This window comes from Onychostoma macrolepis, chromosome 07 (genome assembly GCF_012432095.1).
Source record: "Onychostoma macrolepis isolate SWU-2019 chromosome 07, ASM1243209v1, whole genome shotgun sequence".
NCBI classification, from domain to species: Eukaryota; Metazoa; Chordata; class Actinopteri; order Cypriniformes; family Cyprinidae; genus Onychostoma; species Onychostoma macrolepis.
In genome coordinates, this window is record NC_081161.1 from 14,344,478 (window position 1) to 14,362,287 (window position 17,810).

At 39.3% G+C, this 17,810-nt stretch overlaps 1 protein-coding gene across 3 annotated transcripts in view; it reads right to left on the reverse strand.

Annotated features, from left to right (window-relative positions):
- LOC131544242 (protein phosphatase 3 catalytic subunit alpha) overlaps window positions 1–17,810 on the reverse strand; it is a 270,987-nt gene that overhangs the window by 81,235 nt on the left and 171,942 nt on the right. For all 3 annotated transcript variants that reach the window (XM_058782316.1, XM_058782317.1, XM_058782315.1), the window contains exon 6: window positions 3,065–3,204. In XM_058782316.1, coding sequence (XP_058638299.1) covers window positions 3,065–3,204 — 140 coding nt within the window. The remainder of the gene's footprint in view (window positions 1–3,064; window positions 3,205–17,810) is intronic.

The window sequence follows — 17,810 nt, forward strand, 5'->3', positions numbered from 1 at the left end:
GTTGTGTGGGCATCAGTTGTACAACCCGAATTCTGGAAATGTTGGGACGTTTTTTAAATTAAAATAAAATGAAAACTAAAAGAATTTCAAATCACATGAGCCAATATTTTATTCACAATAGAACACAGATATAACATAACAAATGTTTAAACTGAGAAATTTTACAATTTTATGCACAAAATGAGTTCATATCAAATTTGATGCCTGCTACAGGTCTCAAAATAGTTGGGACAGGGGCATGATTACCATGGTGTAGCATCCCCTCTTCTTTTCAAAACAGTTTGAAGACGTCTGGGCACAGCAGATTGTGTTTACCGACAGTGGTTTCTGGAAGTATTCCTGGGCCATTTAGTAATGTCAATGACAGAATCATGCCGATGAGTGATGCAGTGTCATCTGAGGGCCCGAAGACCACGGGCATCCAACAAAGGTCTTCGGCCTTGTCCCTTACGCACAGAGATTTCTCCAGTTTCTCTGAATCTTTTGATGATGTTATGCACTGTAGATGATGAGATTTGTAAAGCCTTTGCAATTTGATCTTGATGAATGTTGTTTTTAAAGTATTCCACAAATTTTTTATGCACTCTTTCACACATTGGAGAGACTCTGCCCATCCTTACTTCTGAGAGACTCTGCATCTCTAAGACATCCCTTTTATAGCTAATCATGTTACAGACCTGATGTCAATTAAGCCATAATTAATGTAAAGTGTAACATTTCTCAGTTTAAACATTTGTTATGTTCTATTGTGAATAAAATATTGACTCATGTGATTTGAAAGTCTTTTAGTTGTAATTTTTTTCAAATTTAAAAAACGTCCCAACATTTCCGGAATTCGGGTTGTAAGAGATAAACTGGCTATTCTTCACTTACATTTAATGCAACATCTTTTATATCGCCAACTAAAGGTCAAATGAAGCTTCCAAGTCCCATTTAGACCTATTGAAACTAGCTAGGCTATTCAAAAATAGCTTATATCATCTGATTTCACTTAATTCTGCAGCCATTCTATAACAGGCAGGTGCTAGGGCTGCGACAATAAATCAATTCATCACGATTCGTGGATTGAGTCTGAGATTTTCCGAATGCATGGCATTCTGAGCTTAGTTTTAGTTAACAGCAGATGGCGCTCTAATCTAGTTTTTAACAGCACACTCAAATGCTCACGAAAAAGAGCACTGAAGAGTGTTTGTGTGTTCGGTTGAGTCATGTAATTTCACCTCAATGCTTTTATGACATGAGATTAATTAAACACAGCCCACTGTGAACACCCGTGTAATTCGCTTCAACCTTTTCGAACTTTATGAATGATTATTTTAGTTTCAAATGTGTAAGGAACAGGAAGCAAGCATATTATGGCTGTTTCTTAAGCATGCAGTGCCATCTGCTGTTAAAAAACTAAGCTCAGAATTGATTCCAGAGAAAATCGTGATGCATTCGAGAAAAAAACCAGAATCGATGCAGAATCATTTCTAGATTTGCAATGCATCAATTTATTTTTCCAGCCCTAGTAGGTGCATGATATGTCCTTTTTGAGGCAAAGCAAACATACAGCATTAATCATCTTGATGTAACAGTCACTAGCGAATCAAACAAGACAGTGCACCTGTATAATGACTCTTTCTTCATTTACAGTATGCATGTGTCAGTCCTCTGTCGTGTGTCTTGTGTTTCCCGCCATCTTGTGTCCTTATTTGGTCATGTTCCTGTCCTTGTTAAGTGTGCTTATCAGTTTATTTCGTTCAGCTGCGTTTGTCTAATTATGTCTAATTATCATGTGTATTCAGTTCCTGCCTGTTTAGTTAGATTTTGTCTGGTCTACTCGTTACTCCCCGGTGTTTCTGTGGGTCCCAGCCTTGCCTTGTCTTGCCCTGTCTGTTTTGGATTTATTAAAGACTGTATTTTGAGTTCATCCTCGTCTCCTCGTTCCTCCCTGCTGTGTGCACTGTGACAGCATGTTTCTAGAACCATGTATGCTATTTATATTCTAAGGAGGGTTTCAAGATGTAGATGAGGCAGGAAATGTTTTAAAGGGGACAACAGATGCAAATTCACTTTTACATGATGTCTGAACATAAATGTGTGTTGGCAGTGTGTGTACACAAACTCCCTATAATGATAAAAATCCACCAGTACTTTTTTAAAATCCTCACAAATCATAAGCACTGTCTCAGATCAAGCCGTTCACAGATTTTTGGCAAATTGACGTCACACAGACACAGACCCCTCCCATGACTATTGACGAACACTGCCGTTTTAGCATTGACCCGCCCTGAGTGAACTGTAAACATTCCGCCATTGTCTCGACGCCAGAGCAGGTGTAGACAAGAATGGCTCCTAGGCGATCGAGGTGTTTTGTTGTTGGATGTAATAATGAACATAGCAATCATCACTTACTCCCAACCTCTAAAGACACAGTGGATTACTTTTGTTTTTGAAGGGAATGCGCCCCCAATCTACCAAAATGCATTTATGTTTGTGATCAATCATTTGTGATCCAGCTTCACCTACAGAAGAAGTGAGTATAAGTTTTTTTAAAAAAATTTTAATCAATCTTTGCAAATCACCTTTCCTAATTATGTGCTAGTTAGCAAGTTCCACTATGAATGTGGCTTTTTACAGTCTCAGAGAACTGCTCACCCCACGGAAGAGAGGGGCGGGGTGAGCAGTAGCTCATTAGCATTTAAAGGAACCTGCACCAAAATGGGTTGCTGTGAACAGAGCTGTTTTTGACAAGGTAAAAAGGGTGTTGTTTTACACTACCATTGAGAAATTTTAACCCAAGTATGTTATAGACTTTTCATGAAGACCCTAAAGAATCATACCAACAATGGGCATCTGATGTCCCCTTTAATATACCAAATCTTTTTAATCTAACATGCCAGTCTATTGGCAAGTGTCAATTCAGCCATTTATCTCATGCTCAAATAACACACTGCAAGATTACATTTTTTTTTTTGTTTACAATTTATTCCTCTGTATAGAACTGCATAGTGTTTAATCTTAAAAATGTAATTATGAAAAGTGTTCTCTGGTTTCATTTTTTTAAATGGGCTTTTGGTACCTGTAGAAATAGGAGCAGCCTCTCACTGTGTTGTGTGTGAAATGTTCCTGGCTTTTCTCGTTGCCAAAGTCCTCCAGTGGGTCCGACCAAAGCAAGTCACACATTGGTCCATATGCGGGAGGCTCTTTGAATCTGTCTAACTGGAAAGGAGAAATACACTATATACCACAGAGTACTACCATGTTAGAGTAAAGCATCATTATTTGTTTAAAGAAAAAAAAAAGGACTTGAACCATTTTAGAAACCTGCTAAAAACAGCTTTTTGGGAAACATTATTTTAAATTGCAAAAATGTTTTTTGATAATCTTTCACCAAAACCACAGTTGTACATTGATAAATCACAAACATACAAGTACGTTTTACAAATTTTTAGACCTGAACAGATTTGTTTAGACATAAAATCGGTTTAAAATATATAAAAAACACTTTGACACTTTGAAACATCTTACCCCCACTTTCAAGAATTTTATGCTTTAAAGATATACAGTATATTTTTAAAGCATATTTTCTGTTGGATTAACACACTGCTATTCGTGGCAATTAAGTACTGTACCCAGCAATGGCTTTCAAGGTTTCACAAAGTTAAAGGTAGGGTAGGTGATTTCAGAAAGGCTCGCGATAGTAAGCTAGCTTTGAAAGCAAGACCCCCACCCTCCCTGCATAATCATGCTGCAAAGCCACACCTCCTCCAAAACACATGAAGGTGCTCAGACAGACCAGAGACTAACCTGCAACACGATGAAAGATGGCATTGGTGGTGGAGGATTGAATGCAACGCTGTCAGATTTCCTCACGTCTCATTCACCAGTAAGAAAACATTACAGTACAAAGCGCAAAATATTACAATAATAACTCCTTTTGGAGATCACGTGACCCTTCGACAGCGATGCACGCGTAGTCCTTCGCTCTGCTCACTCTGTCAAATATTGTATAATCCTGTCAGTAAATTTCGAACCACTCTGTATTTGACCCACCATGAGTACTTCAACAGTCAAAGACAATCGGAAAAGAGAGATTTAGCAATCGCCAATAAAGAAAAAATTTAAAGATTCCACCATCTCCAGAGAGGATCTCGACGGTGCTATCGCTAACGGTATCAAGCTAGCACTTAAAGAGCAGCAAAGTACTTTGGATTCGGTTGTGGCCTCGACAGTAAGAGATGCGGTAGACTCTGCACTGACCCCAGCATTGCGTGACCTGCGTGCGAAAATACAAGCGACCAACAATTCTGTTAAAGAGCTAAGAGCGGAGCTTGAGGGACTAGCTAGCGCGGCGAAGCAGACACGTGACCGGGTTGATTCCATTCAAGCAGCTGCACGTGAGGATAGGAGGACAGTCACAAACTTAAGAAATCAGCTGGAGCAACTCACTGAGAAGATGACGGACATTGAAGATAGGAGCAGGAGAAATAACGTGCGACTGGTGGGGTTGCAGGAGGGGGCAGAGGGCTCCAATGAAGCTGGCTTCCTCAGAACTAATCTTTCCAAGTGGATCCCTTCACTGAAAGGCCATAACATCGAGATTGACCGGGCCCATCGTGTGTATGACGGAAGGAAAAACTCTCTGTGAAAGGCCGCGTACTCTCATCTTCCGTGTACTAAGATGGCATGACAGAATGGTGATCCTGAGGGGTGCTCGGCAGATATATCCGGTGAAATATACGCAGGACAATGTCACGCTACTATTTTTTTTCCGACTTTAGTCCAACCACAAATACCAAGAGAAAGAGCTTTAATCCAGTCTTGAAGAAGATGACAGCACTTGGCCTCCAGCCCATTCTCACCAATCCGGTGGTAATTAAACAACGGCACAAAGGTGAGCAGATGATGTTCGACTCTCAGAAAGCAGAGGATTTTAATCAGCTCACTGTCACAGAAGACGACATATGCTGCAGCTCTACAAAGCAACGGGAAAACAGCGGCCACCATCTCCATCTCTTCGGCCCAGCGAGAAGAACTTAATGACCGGGATGGAGGTGATTCCAGCTGCCCAGGAGAGGATAATAACAAGGTGGACATGGACACTTGTTAAATCTTTTTTTTTTCTTCTTCTTCTCTCTCTCTCTCTCTCTCTCTCTCTTCTCTCCTGGGATATTGTTCCTATTTATCCGGCACAACTGTCTCTGGTAAGACTAACACCCTTTTTTTGGAGGGGTCTTATGGAGAGTAGGTTTAATTACAATAATTTTTGTGGGCCTTTTAGGGACATGTCGCGTTGAGGTGGACTGGTCACGTATCATCACCATTTTTTGTTGTTCAATCAGACCTATGTTCTCGGTAATGTGCGGTCTGAGTTGTTTCTTGTTTATAGTTGTTTGTTGTTCCTGTTTCTGTGTTGCTTTTATTTTTTACAACAGACATTCATACTTTTATTTATTTTACCTTATTTCTAAAAGGATTTTTAATTTAGGTGGTTTGGTATCTAGAACACACATTTATATGTTGCTTACATAATGGGAGTGCTTTTGCTTTTCTTCATTTACTGAATACAGTTTTGGGATTATGAATACTCCATGCATACTCTAAATATTTTATCATTGAATGTGCATTGCCTAAATTCTGCTGTTAAACGTACTCGTGTATTAGAATACTTACACCGTAAATCGATTTCCTGTGCACTGATACAAGAGACACATTTAAAGCAATCTGACGTGGCACGTTTCCAGAATAAGTATTATAAATTGGCAGCCTTCTCCTGTGCTCTTAACTAAGGGGTGCTTATCCTTGTTAACAGGAAGTTACATTTAACAACTGAACACCTCGGAAGTGATGAGGAGGGTAGATTTGTTTTTATCCGTTGCAAGATACATAATAATAGGTTAGCATTGGTCTCTATTTATGTTCCGAATGAGACAGACAGTGAATTCTTTACAAATATATATCTCTATATTACCAATTTTATTATCTGATCATTCTGCTGTGTTATGCAATATTCCTCCTCCCGATATTAAAGCCAAATCCCCTAGATGGTGCTTTAACATATCATTATTAAGTAATCAGACCTTCATTACTTCTCTAAAAGAATATTTAAAGCAATTCCTTGAAATTAATATGCCCTCTGATGTGGATCCTCAAATACTGTGGGAAACAACTAAGTGTACTTTATGAGGATTTTGTATATCTTTCTCTTCTACTCTTGCGAAAATTCACCAGTTTACACAATTGGATAATAAATCCAATCATTACAAAACCTACAAAAACATTTTACTGAGCAATAGGCTACACAGCTGTCCTCTTTAAAAGAAGAATATGATTTACTTTCACACTCAAAGGCGGAATTTATCTCACATAGGACTAGGCAAAAATATTATTTAGAATCAGAGAGACCTAGTCACCTATTGACCCTTCGGCTGAAAGAATGTGAGTCTAAGGCATATATTAGTGCAATAAAATCATCGGATGGTCAGGTCACCACGGACCCTGCGGCAATTAATGACACAAAGGTTTTTACAGAAATCTGAATAAAGCCAAAACATATTTTGATGAACCAATTTGTAAGCAGTATTTAGATAAATTGGAATTGCCTCGGATCTCACAGGTGGATAAAGAATCTTTGGAGGCCCATTAAGTTTGGAGGAGCTCGATGTCTCTCTAAAAAGCCTTCAAAAGGGCAAATCGCCAGGTCTAGATGGTTTCCCCCCTGAATCATATTTGGGATTTGGTAGGGACACTTATGCTTAATTCATTTAATTTTGCAATTGAACATGGTGTATTTCATAGAGATCAAAAAACATCACTGATATCATTACTTCTTAAAAAAGGGAAAGATCCATTAGACTGTTCCAGCTACAGACCGATATCACTTATCCCATGTGATCTAAAAATCTAGAGAAGGTAATTCATAGTTTGATCAAGGAGGACCAAACTGGTTTTATCAAGGGATGCAATGCATCTGACAATATGCTTCGACTCTTTCATATTCTTGACTTTGTAGACTCTCATCCGAGCCCTGGAACTATATGTGGGCAGTTCTGCAATGTTTCAGCTTCGGTGAACATTTAATTTCTATGATTAAGACATTATACCACTCACCTGCAGCATCAGTCTTGACTGGTAATATTATTTCCCCCCCGTTCCCTTTACAGCGTGGAACAAGGCAGGGATGTCCGCTTTCCCCCTTATTGTTTTGCTTATCTCTTGAACTCTTAGCACAAGCCATCAGGAAATCTGAAGTATCAATTAAGATTCATGATCATAATCATAGTATTTCATTGTACGCTGACAATATTATTCTATATTTAGACCACTTTGATGTTTCAGTCTCTAGTATAATTAAGCAATTTGATTATTTTAGTAGCTTATCAGGATACAAAATAAATTGGAGCAAATCTGCTTTAATGCCAATTAACAATGTTAAGGTTAATTCTTCTATTAAGGAATCTTTCATCTATTTGGGCATTACCATATATAAAAACATCCATAAGATTGTCAGAGACAATTTTAATAGTATTCTAGTTAAGGTAAAAAATGACATTCAAAGATGGAAGAATCTTAAAGTCTCTCTTCAAGGAAGAATCTCCACAGTTAAGATGAATTTGTTACCTCGATTTAACTTTCTTTTCTCTATGCTACCACTTTCTCCCCCTCCAGGTTACTTTAAGGAGATCAACTCCATACTTTCTCAATTTATCTGGAATGATAAATGCTCCAGAATCAAACTTACCACAATGCAACATCCTATACGCGCAGGAGGACTGGCTGGACCAAATTTTGAATTGTATTATTGGTCATTCCAACTTAAGGCTCTTTATAATTGGGTTGATCCTCAATCGAAAGTTTCATGGAGAGTGACTGAAGCTGACAAGGTTAAACCAAATAGACTCCAAGATATTTTATTTACTGGCACAGGGAAAAAAGGTGATGATTTCAAATTTGATCCGGTTGTGGCTAATTCTATTAAAATCTGGAAAACGGTTGAAAGTCTGATAGGAGGACCCTTCAAATTTTGTAACAGTACACCTTTATGGCACAATTTTAATTTTGTATGCAGAAATTGTCAGTTTGTCCAACCCTCTTGGTCTTCTTTAGGCATAAACACGTGCGGTGATATATATGATAACCAAGGCCTCTGTTCATTTCAGACATTAATAACTAAATTTTGTTTATCAGAATTCGCATATTTTGTCTTTCTTCAATTACATTCTGCTCTCAAAGCGTATGGAGTTCCTTGGGCATCTCCCATTTCCTCTCATCCTATGCAGGATTAGATTGCACCATCTTCTGGTCGGCCATCTGTTTCCTTAATATTTAATAAAATTATTGATTGCATTACAAAACCTCTTTCTATTAAATCTATTTGGAATAGGGAATTATCTGACATTTAATTTAACTGTCGACGGGCAGAGAGTGTGGTCTAACCTCAGCTTAACATATAAAAACTTGGCTCATTGTCCTATTCACTTCAAAGTCATTCATGGAGCATACATAATTCCTTACAAAACTATGAAACTACAACCAAATTTTAACTGCCATATATCATTCATTCATTCATTCATGTTTTGGGAGTGTCTTATCGTCATTAATCTATGGACACATGTAAACCTGGTTTTATCCTCCTTACTACAAATTGATTGCTTTGCTAACCCAAGTTTGTGTCTTCTTAATGATGATTCTGGTCTCTGTATAAGCTTAACACAAAAGAGAATGTTGTTTGCTGGTTTTACAGCTGCGAAGAAGACAATAATACAGAACTGGTTAACACCGCACGCGTGTGGAAAAACATATTGGATCCATAGCCTCCTGAAAATAGTGACTTGTGAATGTACAACAGCGCGAATTAATGGGGCCAAGCCTTGTACTATTGATGCTTGGCAGGGTTTTTTCTTTAACACACTCGATTATACAAAGGAACGACTTGTTTTTTTTCCCCTCCCTCTCTCTCTCCTTTTTGACTGGACTTTTAAAATATTGATTAAATGTCTGTTGTTTTGTTTTGTTTGTTTTGAATGGATGTTTTGTTATGATGTTGTGTGTGAAAATACAACCAACATAACAAAACATGTTTCTGAACCAAATCAGCTTACCCTGCCTTTAAAGGAATGTAAATAAATTACATGAGCAGTGGAACAAATTAATCTAAATTGTCCTCTAGATTAAATCCTAAATTAAGAGGTAAGTGTGGACGAAAAGAACTGAATTGGTAAAGGACTTCCCCCTAATCATCAGAGCCTCTGATCTCAGCCATGATAACATCTGGCTTTGACAAAATCACCTCATACTTTCATAATACATTTCATTTTATTTTTTATTTTTTATAACAGTAGGGGAGTGACAGATGTTACAAAAGTCATATTTAAGAGTGAAAAAAAGAGAATGGTTTGAAATGTGGATATTTAATAGAGAGAAGGAAAGTGACTGCAAAATTTAGATGCCTTTTCCTGAAGCTTAGAAAAGCTTAGATACTATAGAGAGGCAGGGAGCACTAATCCGACAAAGTTTATTCTTCAGAAGAAATAGATTATTGAAATTGGAAATTCTTCATTACATTCAGTAATAAAAGTGGCAAATGCCAGATTCAGATTGTTTTTTGATCTGTATAAATTCATTTTGGTTCTCATTTGTGTTCTAACTGTAAGACCCTTAATATAACGAATTCAAAAAAGCCATTTTTGTGGGGATGAACATTGTTAGTACTGTATCTTTTGGCCAGAGATTGACTATGTGTCATTTTCTACAATAAGAGTTAAAATGCCCCATTATGCTTTTTTGAATATTACCTTACATAAAGTGTGTAATATAGCTGTGTGACAACGTAAAATGTTTTTAGAAAGGTTTTAGAAGGAAAGCAACGTTTTAAAGATCAAAGTGCATGACAATTAAATTTACAGTCTCCTAAGAAAGAATTGATTCTGAACTGCCTCCGGTAATTTCAGAATCACTTCTATAATTTAAAGGTGCAATAGATGATTGTGTTCAGAAACACTTTTTGTTATGCTGTTTGAAAGTCTCTTCACATCCCGATAGCAATCATTAAGTTAAGTGGTCTAAATGTATTTATCTGTATTTATATATTCTGTGGAAGGTGTAGGACCAAGAAATGTTCGTCCAATCAAAACCCTCGGCCCAAGCTTTTTAATTGTCTTTCCTACCTGCCTGTCAACGTATGTATTTGCATACCTCTACGCACCCGGTTCGCGCAGACAGGATACGTCATCAGTGCGTTCACATACGCTATTGCAGACACGTACGCTATTGCAGCAATAGCGCGTTCATGTACGCTATTGCAATGTAGTCTATTCCTTCCTGGTATTGTGGTACTTTTACTAACTGTAGTATAAAGTTTTCTCACTGGTGAATGACACCTGATGTAGCCCAGCAGTTCCCAATTCCAGTCCTCGCGCCCCCCGTCTCTGCATATTTTGCATGTCTTGCTTAGTTAACACACACCTGAATCAGATAACCAGCTCGTTAGAAGAGAGCTACGTGCATGAACTGTGTTCCGATTGACATGCTCCCTACACAGTGTTCTTTGCTCCTTACTCCCTGAGCAGGGGAAATCTGTTGAAGTTTAGTGAGGACTGGAATTGGGAACCGCTGATGTAGTAATGAGCGTTTGCATTCAGGGGTGTGGCTTTGGATGGCGATTGCAGGGAGGGTGGGACATTCGCTTTCTGTGCTATCAGGCTAAATTTAGCATTTTTCAAGATCTCCTACTGCACCTTTAACTATGGAAGTAAGAAATTAGCATAATGCCACCTTGTGGTTTTCATTGTTTATCCGCAAACAATGTCTACTTCGACCTGCCCTCAAACACTTTAGTTGGTTGTTATCAACATGCCAGTAAGACACTGTTTTCTGTGTTGCAAAAGCAAATTTTCTCTGTAGAACCTAATTTATAGAGCTTACAAAGGATGAGGATGTGAAGAGTCAGTGTGAAAATAATATTGAATTTGTTTTTTTTTTCCACTGTTGTTTTTAAAATGATCTTTTCAATTATTTAAAAAAGTTCCAAAAACATATTTATTTTATATTTTATTTGTAAATTATGAAACTTTTAGTCCATTGAAGATTTAACTATACCCCTACATTTATGATCAGGAAATATTCCTGTAGCCCTCTCTCGCATAGCTACATGGTGAGTAGACAGGCCCCATCATTTTGAGGTGAATGTGTTCAAAATTCTGAACAATCTGTGTGTAACTTTAAGGAACGTCACTACAGAACATATTTTTATTCTGCAAATAAGCACACTTTTTTTGGGAGTTATTCCATAACATTTAGTTTTTATATGTCTACCTCTGTTCAGAACTGTGCTACCTAACCATGTGCTGATTAGCATCTTTGAGCTAGGTTCAAAGTATCTAAAATTGTCATTACCAAAACAGTCACGACCAACACACATCCTCATTGTTTCGGTAGTGACAAAAGGGGACATGTAATCCTCATATTTGTGGGAAATAAAGTACAGTTAATGCTAATTATTTGTATTTTACAACCCCAATTCCAGAGAAGTTGGGACGTTTTGTAAAATTCAATAAAATCAAGAATCTGTGATTTGTTAATTCTCTTTAACTTTTATTTAATTGGCAAAGGTACTGTAGCAAATTAGCTCAATGTCAGATGAACATAATTAATCATAATGGGTTATTATCAATTATATTCATCTTCAGGAATTAACTGTAGCATTGATAGTACAATAAAATGATTTGTTCGTCCGCAGTATGGACAGTTTTAATCGTCTATTGATTCTCTGGCCACGACAAATAATTTCCTTACTGATACATTGCTCACAGAGCATGTAACAAAACCGGAACGTTAAAGTGACCTCATTCTGTGAGCAACCATCAGAGAATCACATCACCTTAATTAAAAGGGCCGAAGCCTAGAAGCGCATCTAAACAGTTAACAAGCAGTTAATTGCATTGGTTTGGTTGGTGCTGAGTAAAGTGTCCTGGTGCGTGTATAATGCATAGATTCCTGATGAATTCTTTTAGGAGTGGAAACTTCGTCATTCCAGCCATGGGTTGATTGGTCCGAAGTGAATCGACAAAGTTACTGAACTTAAAACTGCCAGAAGATCGGACTCCCCAGGAAGGGGAGTCACGAGATTTCTAAGGTGATATGTGTGTCTCCCGGGAACCGAAAGTAAAGAGAAGAACCCCTTTTGGGTGTGGGAGAAGTTTTATCTGGTTTTCCTGTAACACCCATTTTGGTTAGTTTGACCAATAACAAGGCGCATAGTTTCAGCGGGAAAGTGTTTCTTTGTCCCACTTGACACCTCATTTGCATGTTTTATGACTGGTCTGAAGAATCGGTGTAGTTTTGCCCACAGTACAGTAAAACTAGTATGATGCATTTCACGATCACATAGTGTACATCATTGTTTGAGGAATAAAGAGCAGATCATTTTGACACCAAGAAAGAAACATCTAGAAGATATTAAACCAGAGATATATTCATACACCTGAATATGAGCGTGTGGCGGGGGAGGGGCGTGGTTCAGCGAGGTCTGCAGCGGGAGAGAGAGAAAGGAGACGAGCGGTGCATAAGTGGGTCAAGTGCAATTGATAACACCTGTTTCTTGTTTCAGTAATTGGCATGGAGGGACCGGATAAAGCCACCAGAACGGGAGGCTGGAGGGAGAGAAGGACTGGGAACTCGAGGTGGACAGAGAGACTGGTGCTAGAGGAAAAGAAGATACGCAGATCTGATATTCTGAGTTATTTGTTGAAACGTTTGGGAGCGCAGTGAGTGCCCCGCCTTGTTTTGTTGTGTGAAAGAGCACCAAATTAAAAAGCCTACGAGTCCCAGTCACGCCGACCCTGTCTTTTTCCTTCCACCCTTGAACCACATCACAGAGCGTTTAGAGCTTAACTAATACAAATAACGAGTGGTAACTAGGCTAATATAATAAGGAAGCATACAAACAACACATGCATGTACCAGATACATTTGTAACTGATTAATTATAGTCTAAATAAAGAAAATGTCTCTATGTGTGTGTGTTATGTACATTGTAATCGTGGAGGTAGTCCATTGGTCTAGTCAGGCCGTTGGTGCCTGGCACGGGGGGGTCATTTACTCCTCTTTGGAATGTGTTTGAAGTTTGATGGGGAGACCAGAGAGAGCTGATCTGTTTAGTCTCTAGTTGATAGTGGTAAAACCATTTAAATTTAGCACCCATACAGTGAGGAAAATAAGTATTTGAACACCCTGCTATTTTGCAAGTTCTCCCACTTAGAAATCATGGAGGGGTCTGAAATTGTCATCGTAGGTGCATGTCCACTGTGAGAGACATAATCTAAAAAAAATCCAGAAATCACAATGTATGATTTTTAACTATTTATTTGTATGATACAGCTGCAAATAAGTATTTGAACACCTGTCTATCAGCTAGAATTCTGACCCTCAAAGACCTGTTAGTCTGCCTTTAAAATGTCCACCTCCACTCCATTTATTATCCTAAATTAGATGCACCTGTTTGAGGTCGTTAGCTGCATAAAGACACCTGTCCACCCCATACAATCAGTAAGAATCCAACTACTAACATGGCCAAGACCAAAGAGCTGTCCAAAGACACTAGAGACAAAATTGTACACCTCCACAAGGCTGGAAAGGGCTACGGGAAATTGCCAAGCAGCTTGGTGAAAAAGGTCCACTGTTGGAGCAATCATTAGAAAATGGAAGAAGCTAAACATGACTGTCAATCTCCCTCGGACTGGGGCTCCATGCAAGATCTCACCTCGTGGGGTCTCAATGATCCTAAGAAAGGTGAGAAATCAGCCCAGAACTACACGGGAGGAGCTGGTCAATGACCTGAAAAGAGCTGGGACCACCGTTTCCAAGGTTACTGTTGGTAATACACTAAGACGTCATGGTTTGAAATCATGCATGGCACGGAAGGTTCCCCTGCTTAAACCAGCACATGTCCAGGCCCGACTCAAGTTTGCCAATGACCATTTGGATGATCCAGAGGAGTCATGGGAGAAAGTCATGTGGTCAGATGAGACCAAAATATAACTTTTGGTCATAATTCCACTAAACGTGTTTGGAGGAAGAAGAATGATGAGTACCATCCCAAGAACACCATCCCTACTGTGAAGCATGGGGTGGTAGCATCATGCTTTGGGGTGTTTTTCTGCACATGGGACAGGGCGACTGCACTGTATTAAGGACAGGATGACCGGGGCCATGTATTGCGAGATTTTGGGGAACAACCTCCTTTCCTCAGTTAGAGCATTGAAGATGGGTCGAGGCTGGGTCTTCCAACATGACAATGACCCGAAGCACACAGCCAGGATAACCAAGGAGTGGCTCTGTAAGAAGCATATCAAGGTTCTGGCGTGGCCTAGCCAGTCTCCAGACCTAAACCCAATAGAGAATCTTTGGAGGGAGCTCAAACTCCGTGTTTCTCAGCGACAGGCCAGAAACCTGACTGATCTAGAGAAGATCTGTGTGGAGGAGTGGGCCAAAATCCCTCCTGCAGTGTGTGCAAACCTGGTGAAAAACTACAGGAAACATTTGACCTCTGTAATTGACAAAGGCTACTGTACCAAATATTAACATTGATTTTCTCAGGTGTTCAAATACTTATTTGCAGCTGTATCATACAAATAAATAGTTAAAAAATCATACATTGTGATTTCAGGATTTTTTTTTTTAGATTATGTCTCTCACAGTGGACATGCACCTACGATGACAATTTCAGACCCCTCCCTGATTTCTAAGTGGGAGAACTTGCAAAATAGCAGGGTGTTCAAATACTTATTTTCCTCACTGTATAAATGTAGACGGTGGGGCCAGGTCTGTAATTTATATGCAAATGTCAAAAGGCTAAAAGGGTCTCTTAAAACATAAAGTGTAAACAACCATCAATGATCCTAAGCAGACGCTACAGTACAAAGAAAAGATTTTCTAAATTTTCACTGACCAACGTAAATGTTTTTTGCAAATTTTGTTTTTGACGACTGCAACACATTCCAAAAAAGGTTATAGAATATCCACATTAAACTGTTTTTAAACAGTTCACAGTAAGCAGGTGAATTGGTAATAGGTCAAGGTATCATGTTTGGGTATAAAAGGAGCATCTCAGTCTTTGCAAGCAAAGCTGGATCATGGCTCATCACTTTATGCCAAATTTCACGACAGAAGTGTCAAACAAATAAAAAAATCACAATGCAAAATTGCAAAGAATTTAGGTCTTTCACCAAGTACCATACATAATATTGTGAAAAGATTCAGGGAATCCAGAGAAATCACAGTACTGTACAGGTAGGGCAAGGCAGGAAACCCCAGTTGAATGTGCTTGACCTTTGAACCCTCAGATGGCATTGTATAAGAAACCGTCATGCTGAGATGTTAAATATAGCCACATGGACTCAGGAGTACTTCAGAAAACCACTGTCATTTACCACATCCTGCTGCTGCATCAAGAAATGCAACTTGAATATCTGTTACTCTAGGAGAAAGCTATACATCAATTCTATGCAGCGATGCTGCCAGGTTCTCTGGGCCAGAGCTCGGCTCAGATAGTCAAAAAGACAGTGAAAATGTGTGCTGTACTCAGATGAGTCCAAATTTCAACTTGTTTCCAGGAAAAATGGAGTTCTCAGTCCCAAAGACCAAAGGGACCATCCGGAATTTCATTAGTGACAGAAGCAAAAGCAAAGGTCTGTCATGGTATGGGGGTGTAGCAGAGCTGGTCACAGCATGGGTGACTGGCATATGTGCGAAGGTACTATTGACATGGAGGCATATATTAGAACTGTACAGAGATATATACTGCCATCAGGATGATGCCTTTCATGGGAAGTCCATGGTTATTAGATCAAGACAATGCCAGCTCTTATTCCGCAGGTGATACAACAGCGTGGTTTCGTAGAGACAGAGTGAATGTATCAAACTGGCCTACCTGCAGTCCAGATCTGTCTCCAATTGAAAATGTATGACAAGTCATGAAAAGGAGAAGCAGACAATGATGATCACAGACTGCTGAGCTTCTGAAGTCTTGTATCAAGCGAGACTGGACAAAAATTTTGCTTGCAAGACTAACAATTAGTATCATCTTGGTTACATATGTAACCCTCGTTCCCTGAAGGAGGGAATGGAGACGTTACGTTGACTGACATTAGGGGTCTCACTCGGGAGCCCCATTCACCTCTGAGCTTTAGAAGAAAAGGTCAATGAGAATTGACCATTCGCAAAGACCCCCCTCCTTAGTTACTGTTGCCATAACTGACAAACAATGCTGCTCTCACACTACACATCATGTTCTCATACAGTGAAAAATACCAAAGTCCCTTTAAGGGTATTTTATAGTCTTTGAAAATGCATTGCAGAACAAAGAGGAAACTGACAACACACCGACAGAGAAGACAGGGCAGCTTACTTCTGATATGAATCAAGGTCTCAGGACCCTCAGCCTTAAAATTGTCAATTTTAAAGAAATTCAAACAATAAATACCGCTTTGTGGCTCTTCAATGTGTCTTGACAGATCGTTGTATCGCCTCAGTTCAAACACGTGAACCGATCGTCTTTTCATATTTACTTAAAGAAATGAACATGAATAAACATTAAAAAGTCCACCGAAGTTAATCTACTCTCCTGTCTGATTTGTGGTTAAGGGATATACTGTAGCTGCGGCTACTGGGCATGTGCATTTACATATTTTTCCGAGCCAACAATATAACGTGAAACCTATGAAAATGGTTTTAAAAAAGTACATAGCGCCATAGTTTCATCATTTTAGAGTGTCGCAGTGACCATCTTTTTGCAGTAAAGGACCTGTCATAGTTTAATGAGTGGGAAGATGACATGAAGCGTCGCGGTTAACCTGCATTGAAAACAGATGAGCGCACATGTGCATATACAGCTCCTGATCGGGGCGAAGTTCACAGGATTTTGTCCATAGAATGATGAGAGCACACGTTTTAACATTATTTTATTGTTTAACACTCAGTATTTAACTTAAGTGCTGCAAGCCATGCATACAGTGCCGGATGACATGACAGATTTTCTGGTGCGCAAAACAAATAGTTTAAAAGGAATACCTTAGCTTATTGCTGTTACTGTGGCAGCCAACAACAGTACAGCTTCACCCTCCACACATTTTTATATTTAGTTATATTGAAAATGTTTCAATTCAGTCAATCTTTTTTACCCCATTTTAATATGTATTTCTATGGAGACAGACCGTACCTGTCAGGCAAGATGGCGGATGGCTGCAGCGGCACATAATATCCGCATTCTGATTGGTCAGATCGCCTGCCAATCAAGCTCTTTGTGAACGGTCAATTGGCGAGTGGAATTTGCATGCCAAGCCACTCCCCGTACATACGGGTATATAAGATGGCGGCGTACATCCACTCAGGTTTGTGGTGAGAAGCCGAGACGCATCCCGGAATTCAGCGCAGTTCGAGGTTGTGGCATGAGGAACTGACATTAGGGGTCCCTATGGAAAACACCACAACCCGAACTGTGTTACGTAAATTGAGGATGCAAATGCTGACAGGCAAGCGTGTCAGAACAAATGTATCTCAATTCGTAACCTTCCCAACACCCTGTAAGCCAGATAAGCAGGCCCACCAGGGGTGTGTTATCACAATGACAGAATGTAAGGTCATGTGGAAAACTTGGAAAATGAAGGGAAACAACGGGAACACGGTGGAAACCAATTGTTGCAGAACTGAGACATCAATGCCAGATCTGGAGAGAAGGCGGCAACTCTCTACCAGACGCAGTAACAGACTTCTCCGCAAAGTCTGCAACGGAGGACCCAGAGTTCACCAGCGGGGAACAACTGGGAAAA